General features: G+C 35.8%; 1 protein-coding gene across 6 annotated transcripts in view; it reads right to left on the bottom strand.

Moving 5' to 3' along the window:
* Nucleotides 1–14,055, bottom strand: part of BANK1 (B cell scaffold protein with ankyrin repeats 1) — a 266,852-nt gene that overhangs the window by 149,922 nt on the left and 102,875 nt on the right. For all 6 annotated transcript variants that reach the window (XM_077755742.1, XM_077755740.1, XM_077755744.1 and 3 more), the window contains exon 6: nt 12,682–12,878. In XM_077755742.1, coding sequence (XP_077611868.1) covers nt 12,682–12,878 — 197 coding nt within the window. The remainder of the gene's footprint in view (nt 1–12,681; nt 12,879–14,055) is intronic.

The following is a 14,055-nucleotide window of genomic DNA, read 5'->3' as shown; positions in this document are numbered from 1 at the left end:
AGGAAAGACAACTCATTAAAGTAGGACACAGCCAGTTAGTGGATGATACATCCTACAGCATCAGCTATAATTTCATCTCCAACTTTATTTTCAGAAGCTGTTCAAGCTGTGCTCTATGGCAGTGATGGTGGTGACAGATGTGTCTTGTGTCTGGCAAAATGGCAGCCCTCCACTTTTGACACACCACAACTTACTAAACTATTTAATTTATAAATACTTAAGAACATGCAATTACGATAGAGCAACTAGTCTGAAACCATAAAAAGGTCCCCTTAGAAAAATCCAATTTCTGACTTCATAGTCAGTGGAACTGAGAGAAATTTTATGAACACATTCAGACTGTTAACTTAATTAAACAAGGGTGCCATTAGACTGAGGTGGCCTGCCTTTGGGCAACTAAAATCTACGTCTGTAAATGTCTCAAGGATACGAAATTAAAACCTATGGACAACCAATAACGAACAGCCAATTGGGCTGTAGGCTATAGACAATCAATACTTTCCTTGCCTGGCTTCCACCTTTTCTCTATGCAAGTCTCCTTCCCAGCTCCTGTCAGTGGAGCGCCCCTAAACACTTCCAGTTTGCCTGATTCCAAAAGAATTTTGCTCAAACTTTTAACATTTTTAATATGCCTCAGTTTATCTTTTATCAAAAAACATCTACAGATCTTTTTTGACTTGCAATGGGGTTATTTTCCAATAAACCCACTGTAAGTTGAAAAGATCATAGGTCAGAAATGTATTTAATACACCTAAACTACCGAACACCCTAGCTTAGCCTGGCCTACCTTACATATGCCTAGAACTCTTACATTAGCCTGCAATTGGAAAAAGCATCTAACATGAAGCCGATTCCAAAATAAAGTGTTGAATATCTCATGAAACTTATTGAATATTGTACTAACATTCTGTACAGTAAAGAACAGAATGGTTGCGTGGGTACAGAATGGTTGTAAATGTAATGGCTTTTCACCCTCGTGATGGCGTGGGTGACCGGGAGCTGCAGTCTCCTGCCACTGCCCGGTGAGGGGTTTGGGACAGTCTCTCCAGAATGTACCGCTTTAGCATGTGGATTATTTTGAGCCAAGGGCAACTGAGACCCTGTGGGCTCAAGAGAAACTTTTGCTTCTTCCTTAATTACACAGAAGAATCTAAATTGGGAATCTTTCCCAGAATAAGGTTTATTAACAGAGACAAATTTTATCTGAATGACCCACCTGTGTGCAGGGCAAACATCTAATTACCAAACATCTGCTCTCCTTTTTGCCCTGTGAAGTGCATTCCTTTCCCCTGAAATCCCAGGACGCTACCTGCTCTTCCTTAGTTCAGAATGACATGGATACCTCGTTTTGCCTGACTGTCTTTGGAATTTCCATGTCTGTGAGGATTCTCCATACATATTCTGTTAAATCTGGTCTTTTGCTGTTAATCTGTCTCATGTCTATTGGCTCCTCAGTCCAGCCAGAAGGACCCCTGAAGGGGACAGGACTTCTTGCTCCCTGAACCAGCATCATGGGAGAGCATTGTACCACAGATCACTAGCCTGGGAGAAGATCCAAATTTGAAATTTAAAGTATGGTTTCTACTGAATACATACCACATTCTCACCACTGTAAAGTGGAAAAATCGTTAAGTTGAATCACTGTAAATCGAACCATTATAAGTCAGAGACCCTCTATACAGACAAACCACACCATTATAGGAACATTTATAATATGGTCATTGTTTAAATTCTGCTTAATGTATCCACTTGCCAAAGGAAATCAGAGAGAATATGGGAAAACAGTCGACTCTATGTTTACTGAGATTACAGCGTGATTAGTTGAAAGCCTTGTGCTAGTATTTCTTAAAAGGTGGTTCTACTAGCATTTTGGACAGGCCCCTTCGTCATTCATCTGCTGACGGTCAGGGTCAGTAAGACTCCGCAGACATCAAAATAGGTTGCCCACTTTCCCAAACACCTTCTAGGGGTTATGTAGAAACCACTACGAAGCTCTTAAACAAATTGCATTTTCTTTTAAGGAAATGTTTTAGCCAATTCTCACATTTTCCTAGAACAATTTTAGTTACCTATTCCTGAATTGTTACGGATGTTTATTGCTTCCTCTGTGGCCCATTTGTCTGCTCCTCCCTCTCTGCCTTCTGGGGCTCTGTCTGCCTCTCGCTTCCTCTCTCATACTTAGCTCCCTTTCGCCTCGTAAGAAGGACTCAACATCTGGTCACAGGCCCAACAGCAAACAGTGACACGACAGGATTAATCTAGCACTCAAATTATTTCCTCATCTTGATCTGTACCATTGAGTGATTGAGAAAAATATCATAGAAAGAAATTTAAGTAAAGTTAATACCTATATTAGTCAGAGTTCTCCAAAGAGACAGAACCAACATGATGTGTGTATATTTATATATATTTAAATTATTATCAGGAGCTGACTAGTAGTTACGGCTGGAAAACCCCTAGATCTGCAGGGCGTGTCACCAAGAAGAGCCAATGGTATGGCTCCAGTGCAGAGGCCAGCAGGCTTATGACCCAGAAAGAACTTCTGCTTCAGTCTGAGTTCAAAGGCTGGAAAAAGCCAAAGTCCCAGTTCAAAGGGGATTCAGTGTTTTTGTTCTATTCAAGCCTTCAACATATTGCATGAGGCCCACACTCATTAAAAAGAGCAATATGCTTCACTCCGTCTGTCAATTCAGATGTTAATCTTACCCCAAAACACACTGCAGACACACCCGCTTGACAATTGATCAAATATCTAGGCAACCCACTGTCCAGGCAGCATGACATAAAGTAGCCATCACAATATGCTTGAGAGTCAATAAAACTAGAATGATAAGGTAGTTCAGAAAAAGAGCAAAGCCATGAGCTCATTTAATTTGACTTATTGAAACTAGATTTGGTCTTTCCTTTTTCTATATTTTAAAAGGTACTTTAGTCCATCTGCTTAGAACACAGGTGAAACTGAATTTGGATCCAGATTTGCATTTGAATTGAATCCTGTGTGATGTACTATGATAATTTTATGCAGCAAGATTGTCTGTCAGATTTATAGTGAGAGAAACTATTAGCAAACACACTAAAAAAAAGGTTAAGTGTACCTTTCTTAAGTATTGAGAGATGGTCTAGTGCAGTGTTAAAGACTGCAAGCTAGAATTACACTTCCTGAATTCAGCTCTACATCTCACTAGCTGTGTGGATTTGGGCAGTCACTTAACCACTCTATGCTACATTCCTTTATCTATAAAATGGGGGTAGCAAAACACAGCTGTTATAAAGCAGTAAAAGAGCTATCAGTATATAGCAAATCCTGTATAACTTTTTGCTAATTTTTTGTATTCTTACACTAACATGTTCTTTTTCCAAATTACTTAACTGCTTACTGTAGATAGGTGAGTAAAATTTATGGATGAATATGGAGGGTAATGTTTATGGCAAAATTTGAAAGAGAGATAATAAAGAACACTTCTTTACTGTCTATCCCTCCATTTAAATGTGAGCTCATGGGAGGAATGGCTTGTCTGTCTTTATTACTGCAAATATAATAATAGCCAACATAGAGTTCATGCTTAATATTTACAGAAATAATTATTTTTATGTTATAAATACATATATTGTACATATATGTATACATGTGCGTGAGAGAGAGAGAGAGAGCATCAACTGAGATTGCCACTACGCTGGGTATGGAAGATACAACAGTGGGTAAGTGTATAGTTTTGTGGAATTTACAGCTCTGTGGGACAGATGTTAAACACATATCCACATACATTAATATGTAATTATAAACTCTGATGTACTGTCATCAGATTTACAGTGTGATAAAGGAAACAGATTCTAGGCTTGAATTTATTAATACACTAATTATATTAACAGTGATTATGTTATGAAGATACCATGAAATCTAATATTAAATGGAGGTCTATATTTATAACACATGTGATATTAAGCATAATGTGACAAATTTCCATTTTTTATAACTAGATTTAAACTAAATTTTATTTTTTTAATTGAAAACATTCATGGCATTTATCACATTCTGAAATTACCCTGTTTGTTTATTCATTTACTATCTCTTCAAACCAACTAGAATATAAGCACCAGGAAGGCCTACCAACATTAGCTTAAAGTTGTTAAATGCCAATCTCTACTATTCAAATGATGGCTGCTCAAGTTTTTCCGGGAACTGAAAACCTCTATTGACTTAATAAGTAGAAAGCAGACTAAAATAAAACATAATAAACATTAGTTCCCTGTTTGAGGGAATGTTAGAGTATAACATGTTTAAAGGAAAATTTGATGAATATTATTTGCTAAATTCAGGTGTGATATCCAAAAACAGGAATATTATTTGCTAAATTCAGGTGTGATATCCAAAAACAGGAAAAAAAGAATTCATAATATGGGACTATTCATATGTCATATACGTAATTTTTAAAATAAAATACTGTGTTAAAATAACACAAACTGATTGAAATATTAAAATATGGTCATGGTAAGGGCATCTGGATGCTCAGTCAGTTAAGCGTCTGACTTCAGCTCAGGTCATGATTTCATGATTTGTGGGTTCGAGCCCCATGTTGGGCTCTGTGCTGACAGCTCAGAGCCTGGAGCCTGCTTCGGATTCTGTGTGTGTCCCTCTCTCTCTCTGGCTCTGCCCCTCCCCAACTTGTGCTCTCTTTCTCAAAATAAATAAACATTAAAAAAATATGGTCATGGTGAAGAATGACAAACAATGACAAATACCTTTCATAAACATAATTTGACCTTACATTATTCTGAAATTTAAGAAAGTAGATTTCAGAGAAAAGTAAAAACACAGTTTTCTCTGTTCTCCTTCCCTCCTCTAACAATCCTGTTATATCAGATACAGAATAAGTGCTCAATAAATATGTGGGAGTGATTATAATGATAGCAATGTAATGATGTAATGATGAGGTTGACATTCAATTTAGAAGCGTTATATGGATATAATCTTCGGAATGCAAAGGAAAGAGCACATACAGAGACTGGAGATGAGGAACTGACTCACTCGGTGAGTATTATTAAAATCTAGATCACTTATGACTCCTTTTGTGCTGCTACAAAATCCATCACCTTTCTCTTCCACTTTTATAGTCCAGGCTAAAATTGGGAAGAATCATTCTAATCATTATAGAATTCATATAGTGAGGCCCTAAAGTTTTAATTTTTATGGCTAGCCATCTCTTTTGGAAGCCATCTGATGAAGATTCTGGCTCCAAATTTCCCTACCTCTCCAACTTATGAGCCTCCATTTCCGAAAGTGGAAAATAAGCAGCCATCCCTCAGAGACCAGTGGAGAAGATGGAACAGGGAAATGTGGGTAAAGCCTTTAGCCCAACCCAACACATAATAGGTTCAACAAATAATCAACTCCAAGCCCTCCCCACTCCCATAGTGCAGTTGTAATCGAGCTGCAGGTTTGTTCAGCAACGCGGTCCAAAATGGCGATAATGAACCAGATTGCTTGGATAATTGGCATTCTCCCCACCAAATGCAAGATTGATTGATTCAATATAAATCTATGCAGTAGCCCATTCTTGTAATAGAGAGTTCTCATTAAGGAAATGGATTAATTGGCTTACTGATATTTTAGTGAGAGCCAGATTTGAGTAAGTGGACGCGGCAGTACTGAGAAAAGCAAATTAAACACTAATAAAGGGAGAAATGTGCTTGTTTAGGCTGAAGTATCAGCCACAGGCTCAAACAGAGGATTTGAGTTTAAGATTTGTCAATGTGAGTGGACATTAATGTCTGACAGATTAAACCGCTCTAATTTTTACCCCTGCAGCTCACGTTCTCTTCAAGACACCCATCCCAGCTGGAGGCTGCATCTGCATCACCTCCAAACCAAACTGCTGATCTTCCCCAGGACTTCACACTATCTTCCTCATCTCAGTACATAGCAAGCAATTCATTCCTTCTATCAGAATCCTTGGAGACATCAGTAACTACCCACTTCTTTTATATCTTGTTGCCAAATAATCAGTAAATCTGTTGGCTTTCCTGTGAAATCCTGGAATATTTCATATCTGACCACTTTTGGCAGTCTCTGCTACAGTTATTATAGTCTAAACTGCTGTCATTTTGTCATCTATCCTCTATTACTAGGATGGTCTCCAAGCTGTTCTTCTCTGTCCTGCTCTTGTCCTGTACAGGCTGTTGTCAAAACAGCAGCTAGAGAGTTGAATCAGAACATGTCACACCTCTCTTCAGAACTCTGTAATGGCTCTCATTCCTCAAAATCCTCACCTTTGCCTATACCACTCTACAGATACGGGCCTTTGTGACCTTTCTGACCATATTACTATTCTCTTTCCATCTCATTTACTCTCTTCAGTAACATTGGCCAACTTGGCCTTTTATGGACATGCTGGGCACATGCATCTCTGGGTCTTGGCATTTGCTGTCCTGGTTTTCTCTTATTGCAACACTTCCCCTCCAGATACCTGCATGACTTCCATAGGTTTCAAGTTGTCACCAAAAGGCTGCCTTTTCCATGAGGACTTCTCCAATAACTCATTTCAAAATTGCCGCCCCAAACTCTACCCACAAAACACCCAACACATCCTGTTTCACCTTGCTCTTAAACACTACTGTCCATCTGACATGTTATATGTTCTTATTATTTACTGGTTATAGTCTGTCTTTTTTCCCATTAAAGTTTAAATTCCATGATTACAGGAGTTTTGGTCTATTTTGGATTCCCAGTGTTTAGAACAATGCTTGATACCTAATTGGTACTCAATAAATATTTGTTAATCAATCAATGAAATGATTTGCCAAACTAAAATTACAGGGTCTATTGATTTCCTGGCTCAAGTGAAAGATGATTAATTTATTTAAAACAAATCCAAGACTTAGCCTTCAACTGGTACCATCTATTTGCCTGTTATGTTATATTTTTGGAGGCAAAATAAGTCAGACATAATCTTTAATTTCTCATATCCACATACATCACAAGGGAGGTGTTGCTACATAAAGAGGAGTGAAGAAATCATATTGCTTGGCTCAGAGCTATGATATTTGATGAATATTCTTTTTAAAAAATATATATAGTTCTGTACTTTTCTCATATGTAATCTGACCTTGAAGAAGGCTTTGTATAACATAGAAAGAAACCACACTACAACCCCAGTAGAAAAGTATATACCCTGTCTACAGTGAAGTACATCAAGCACCTTTTTTTTTATCATCAGGCATCAAGAATGACTGAAATTCAAAGCCTACATATGGTGGCTTAGTAGTCTTTAAAGTCCCTTACAACCCTGTGTTTTTATAATCATTTGTCTTCTAATTTCTCAGAAACCTTCTAAACTTGAGTTCTTTTGTTTTTTCTCTGGCTTCTTTAAAACCAATTAGCTTGTACAGAAAACACTAGTCTAGAGATGTCACTAACATGCCTGCTGGTCAAAAGGAAATGCAATTTCAGTGAGTGCAAAATTAATCACACATGTTAATTAGAGCAATCAGTATTGACACCATAGCTTTAGAGAGTAGGCCTTATGAAATAAACACAATGACATTATGCTTTCAGGATGAAAGTCTACAAAAGTAAACAAATTGAAATTTTGTTGGGAAAATATGAGTCTTGGCAATTCTTCTCTATTAGCCACCATAAGTATGGGTGTGGCCCCTGTTAAGATACTGGAGACTGCCAGTGTCTGAAGTAAATACATCAAAGATAATGGTACTTGTAAGTTTTCACTGGAGTCTTAAGTCAGGAGAAAGACCCAGGTTAAAGACAATAACTTAGTTATTATCTAGGAAAAGCTTATGTAGGTAGAACTTTAGCTGATGGGGTAAGAGAAGAAACTCACAAGGAGTCAGTGGACATTTAGGAAGATGGCATGGTCATAGAGACCCATGCCAAAGCTTGAGCTGAAGGAGGAATCCTTCAGGAGGAATTCAATGGATCAGATCTATGGCAGATTACTCATGGCATATGATGGCATATGATGAAGCAGCTTCAGAGTGAAGTGAAGAGATATTTATTTCACTTAACTCTGATATTGAAAAACAGACTGAAGAGAAAGCAGAGCTTTTATAAGTGTGTGTGTGCCTGGGTGTGCATGCACACATGTGTGCATGTGTTTATTTGAATATGTTTGTTCAGGGAAGAGTCAGNATGAAAAAAAAAAAAAAAAAAGAGGGAATGACTGATGTGGAGAATTAAAGCTGCTATAAACAACAATAAATTGAAGTAAATAAGGTGAATAAAATATCATTTATTGTAGATCTGCTATATATTTAATACTTTCATATTTATTTCATGAAGTTCTAAAAATACCCTGTAAGGAAGTTTCCATTTGCAGGTAAAGAAACTGAAGCTGAGAGAAAGCAAAGAGAGTGTCCAAGGATGCAGACTTGGTATTTGATGAAATCAGAATTCAAATCCAGAGCTGGCTGAATCCTGAGGCCCTATGTGTAGAGAAAAATGGAAAATTTGGCAACCAAGTGAGGAGAGTTCAGGGAGTTTAACAGGATGTTTAGAGCTACAGAGTTAGGGTATTAAAACTGGGTTTGCAGACTTACAGAAGGGTAAAATTTTGTAATAGTCACTATGGTGCATTTAATTGGATTTTAGAAAGAGGTTGCTAAGTAGCTCCAAAAGCATAATTGAGGAATGAATTTGTAATGCATGCAGTCAAGTGCAGTTATGCGACATGTTCCAGGTTCTTTAGTTCTAACAGAACATCAATATTGAACAAAGGCCAGAATTCTAAAATGTATTGTAGGCTGGCCTATTACAAATATATACTGAAGGCAGCAGTTGGGATAATTTAGAATTCTCTAAAACCAAACTTAAAAGAAATCCTGAATATAGTGAGCATATGACCAATGATTTTATTTACATCCTGGGACCTAGTTAAGGCTATTATCAGATAAGTGAGATCAAACAAGCCCTTAAAGTTGACACTTACCTTCTGAGCCATCGTTGAGTAAATACATGCTGAGCACCTCCAGTGCCCCTAACAGTGGGAGGGGAAGGGAGCCCATTACCCACTATCAGCTTCTAGGCTTATAAGAAAAAAAAAAAAAAAAACTATCTTGGAAAGCAGGGTATGCTGGTATTTAGACTGAGTTAGTATATACTCATATATACTAAATTAAATGAACAATCTACTAAAGAACAAATAGTATATAAGCACCAAGTGAGCAATACTAAGACTGAGAGAGAAAGTCAACAACTTTTTGTTGAATCAGAGAGTATGTCTTAATCCGTGGCCAAAGTTTCAGATTATTTTCAATTTTGGGGGTATTTTTTAGTTAAAAGACAACTTTTCAGAGGACTGAGTTAATTGTCAATATCACTATTTCTTATTTGAAATAGTCTGGGATCTCCTCTAGAACTTTAAGTATATCGTGGCTCATGCTCGACTGTAGATTTAAATACCAACTCTTATTCTCTTGGTTCATCCACCTTTCATAGTAATTTTCTGAAGAGATGTTGGCAGAAAGTGAAAATAGAGTAATTTATTTGAAAGACCTTATGGATTTTAGAAATATATAGTATTATTTTTTATAACAGTCCTGAAAACATGAAAAGAAATGTAGGTGTTAACTAGATAACATCCTCAAAACATGAAACCTACCCATTCACAACAAAGAGATTCTGCTTATAGACTGTGTATAAATTATTAACTTCTCAAAGGAAAAATGTCATGAAGAAATGTAAGAGATACGATTTGAACCTTCTTCTCTGTTTTCTTTTTGTTATTCTTAAAATTGTTTATATTAAGATATGGACAGTATTTTGTTTGTGAATGCTTGAGAATGGTTCTCTCTCTTTTTTCCCCTGTGTTTTAAAAAATCACAATTGGCTTTTTCCTTCTACCCATTTTATTCAGAGATGGCCAAACATAGTGTGTTGTAATTCTTTCTGAAATCTTAAAATTAACAGTGTGTCACTGATGGGAGATTAAGAAGAATTGAATATATCAGTCAATTAGTTAGGGGCAAAATATGTTTGAATTTAAAAAAAAGTTCATTTCTCTGTGCAGAAGTATGGTTCACTGGATTGTGAACCTCAAACCTGAAAGGATATCAACTTCTTTCAACCATTCTGAAACAACAATTAATGGAAAGTTTGAACATGTACCTGACAATCTTAGATTTATCAGAATGTGATTATAACATTAAAGCTATATAAATATTATTAATGAAACAATAAAGTACTGTAGCAGCCTAATGAGACTGTATATTTTTTTCTCTATCAGTTAGATACTCTTAAAAGTCTTAGCTACCCTAATTTGAATGTAAAATTTCAACATGTGTTTATCAGGCATACTTTAACTAAGGAGATGAGACATTTGGATTTGTTTTAAGTAAAACTGAAAATTAGAAGAATCATCAGAAAAATAAATCAACAGGAAACACACTTTCTTATGTGTCTCACAACCTAATAGATATGTTCCCATTTCCTTAACCGCACATTCATAAAAAGGTCTTTGGTAGCTTGAAAAATCATTGTACCTAATCATCCATAACCATAATACGCCCTTAGAAAACTGCTGTCCCTTGCAACACTTATAGTCACGTCCTTACTGACATCAGAACACTCACCAAGTAATTGATCTATCCTACTTATAATGGCAATGTCTGCTATGGACATTCTGACAAAATGTAACAGCTCACAAAGAAACAAAATATGTAAGATCACTTAACAAGTTTCATAGCAAAGTTATCAAGTTTAACTTCAAATTAGAATGCAGCCATTATCAAAGAGTGAACAGTCACCTAAAGGCAATGACTACTATCAATGCTTATCTATGAACAGAATCTCTTCATTATGAATGAACAGCTCTCATGTGTTGAGAATGTTATCTAATTAACACCTAAACTCCTTTCATGTTTTCAGTATTATTATAGATAATAATACCATAATGCCATCAACTTGTATCAGCGCTACTACTTGCAAGAGCAGAGATATAAATATCCATGAGATGTGAGAGAAAAAGAATATTATTTCCCATCTCCATCACATCCTACCTTTGAACTTACATTCATATCTACTGTTATTATGATCTAGTATCACGTTATTTATGGGACACGTGCAGTTTGCATGAGACTGCATCTGTTAAAAGCTGAGTCTTCACTGGAGAATGAGAAGTAGAAGGCTCACACTTTGAAAAAAAATCAGGGTTTATCTTAGAAAGTAACCCTCGATGCTAAAGAGTTTCCAGGCTCTCTTTTTTTTTTTTTTTTTTTTTTTTTTTTTTTTGAGAGAGAGACGGAGACAAAGAATGCAGGATCATAAGCAAGGGAGGGGTAGAGGGAGAGCATCTTAAGCAGACAGAGCCTGATATGGGACTCAATCACATGACTGTGAGATCATGACCTGAGATTAAATAAGAGTTGGATGCTTAACTGACTGAGTCACCCAGGTACCCCTTTCACAGGAAATTTTAACTTAAGTCCACCAGTGGTTAAAAATTTGAGAATAAGGTTGTAGAGAATTGAGACAGGCAACCAAGATGTACTACACAACCATACTGTAGGCAATTACGCAAAGTTGAATTGATTCATTGACTTACCTGAGACAGATACTGTGATGCACTGGTCAATGACTATATAGAGTGGATAATTAGTAAAGTGAATGCACTCATCAGATATGTGAGAATCACTATCTAAAATATTTTCAGGAATAAAAATAATTCTTATTCATAATTTGAAGGACATGGAATAAAAATAAATACTTTAAAAAATTTTGTTACAAAACTTTATGTATTTATTTCTGTTTCTGTATTTTTTCAAATACAAGCGAAATATATCCTATTGTAATTCATTGTGAGTGATATCCACGCTATTCTGATAACTATTTTGTTATTTCTTAAAAGTGGGAAAAAGTTAGATTGGTTGTCATTTTACTCTCTGTAATCTACAAACATGATTATTTTATGGAAGTCCAGTATTACATTGACTTAATCTAAGAATCAAAATGAATGCTAAAAAGACCAGAAGTTACTCATTGCATTTCAATGTTCTTTATTAACTGTTCATTGGCAATAAAGTTATTTATCTTCTGAGAGTCCAAAGACAAATTTTGACATATTCACCAAGACAATTATTGTCTTATATTTTCCAAAAAGCCATCAGAAGCATAATTCACTGTCCCAAGCAAAATGTACGTAACATTTCTCTTGTTACAAGAGAAAATAATTGCTCTTCTAAAGCTGATTATGAAAACACGAAATGTGTTCCATGTACTAAGATAGTATCCCCTCCTTCAAAGTCTTCCCTTGGTTGTATTCTGGCTAAATCTAGACTAATATCCTTCTGAAATTTGGGGCTTCGACCTACATAATAAGGATGAGGGACTTAACAGAGAGAGAAAAGGAAGCACATATGAGAAACACATTTAGGTAACATGAGTTAACTTTTTATTGAGTAGACTTTTTGAATGACTTTTAAAATGCATTCTTTTAACCTATTAATTATTCATCTAATTTCATGTGCCTAAAAGTGTCTTACTTAGACTCTCAAATGAAGGAAAAAAGGCAACAGGGTTTCATTTCCTTCTCACCATCTAGTCTCCAAAATGGAACAGGCTGTATAGAAACCAGAAAGACAAGCTTTATAAAAGGGCTACACACACACACACACACACACACACACTTATTTTATAAAGAGCATTCTAGAGGTAAAATGGAAAAAAAAACTTACTGAGAAGTCTTCGAAGATTTTCTTGAGCTCTCTGTGACCATGTCTTTCAGCGATATGTGCTGGATCTGAACCCTCCAAATTTTTCATCTTAGATGCCTGGGTTGCTCCTGAACACTGAAGCAAATGAATAGCTAAGTTCTTTAAACCAAATTTTGCTGCACAGTGGAGAAGAGTTGGAAGTTTTTTGAAATGAGTGTCTGTAAGCATAAGAGGTAAGAGGATTAATATGTTTTTTTTATCAAAGTTGGAATTCCATAAGAAAAAGTCAAAAACAATCTACTCCTAAAAGTAATTCTCACAAAGCAGAACAGACATTTAGTATGATTTTGCATATAAGAAACCATCAGTGGCTTTAACAATGTAGCATCTCCTCCTTTCTATTTCTCATATTACAATAAATATAAACTAATATTCTCATTAGCATTAATGCCTCACTCTTACTTGTGGGGTAAGTTTAATTTGGAAAGGCACACCAACCTCTTAAATATGAAACAAAACAAAAAAAATATCACATTGTAATAACTTCTTTTGAATTACTTTGTCATTAGGTAAATACTAAATAACAATATTAAATAGGTTCATCTATAAAACCTTTCTGTGTTTTCTACTGTCACTCCTGGTTTGCTTCCTTCTGAAGTTGAAATGGACACATAATTCCTGGAGGGGTTATATTAGATTCCTACATGAAATTTTTATTTCAAAATGGAACTGCAACAGAAAATACAGGTGAGCACTTTTATGAACATCTTCAGTATGGAAATTTCCATCAGGATTTTACAGCTTTTACATCAATGTTTTGGAATTTGAATTTCATAATTAGTTATTAGCTATCAATTAAAAATATTAATTATGCCTCACTATAAAGTGGTGAATGTGAACCACTATCTCAGTGACAAAACACACACACAGATGAGTGATGGTTTTGTTATTAGTCATTATTTTCACAACTAGCTAGAAAAAACGTGCTATAGCAATTACATACCAGCTTGCTTTAATAGCTGTGGCATTATTGGAAGCAAGCTATGTGAGGACTTATGGCAAGAGAAAAAGGTGTCAAAGCAAAAGTCAATTCTCTTCAATAGTGTTTTTGGAAAACTGGAGCTGGCCTCATTTACCTCTTTGCTATATCATAAACTAAAGGGAAACATAAGGAAAAGAGAGCAGAATTAGACTTTGAGTTTTCAATTCACGGGGGTGTCTCGGTTCATTTCACTGGGGTGTCAGAATAGTTTGTTGGTTTGCATGTTTTAACACAAAACAAAACAAAACAAAAACTTCCAGGATACATTAAGAACTTACTATAAGGAAATATTTTACCCTTGAAAATGTGTTAGAACTAAATGGCTATATGTAAATCTGTGGTTATATTTCACT

Source organism: Crocuta crocuta, unplaced genomic scaffold (assembly GCF_008692635.1).
Source record: "Crocuta crocuta isolate KB4526 unplaced genomic scaffold, BGI_CrCroc_1.0 scaffold92, whole genome shotgun sequence".
NCBI lineage: Eukaryota > Metazoa > Chordata > Mammalia > Carnivora > Hyaenidae > Crocuta > Crocuta crocuta.
The sequence above is the reverse complement of the archived record's forward strand: the minus strand, read 5'-3'. Positions and strand labels throughout refer to the sequence as shown.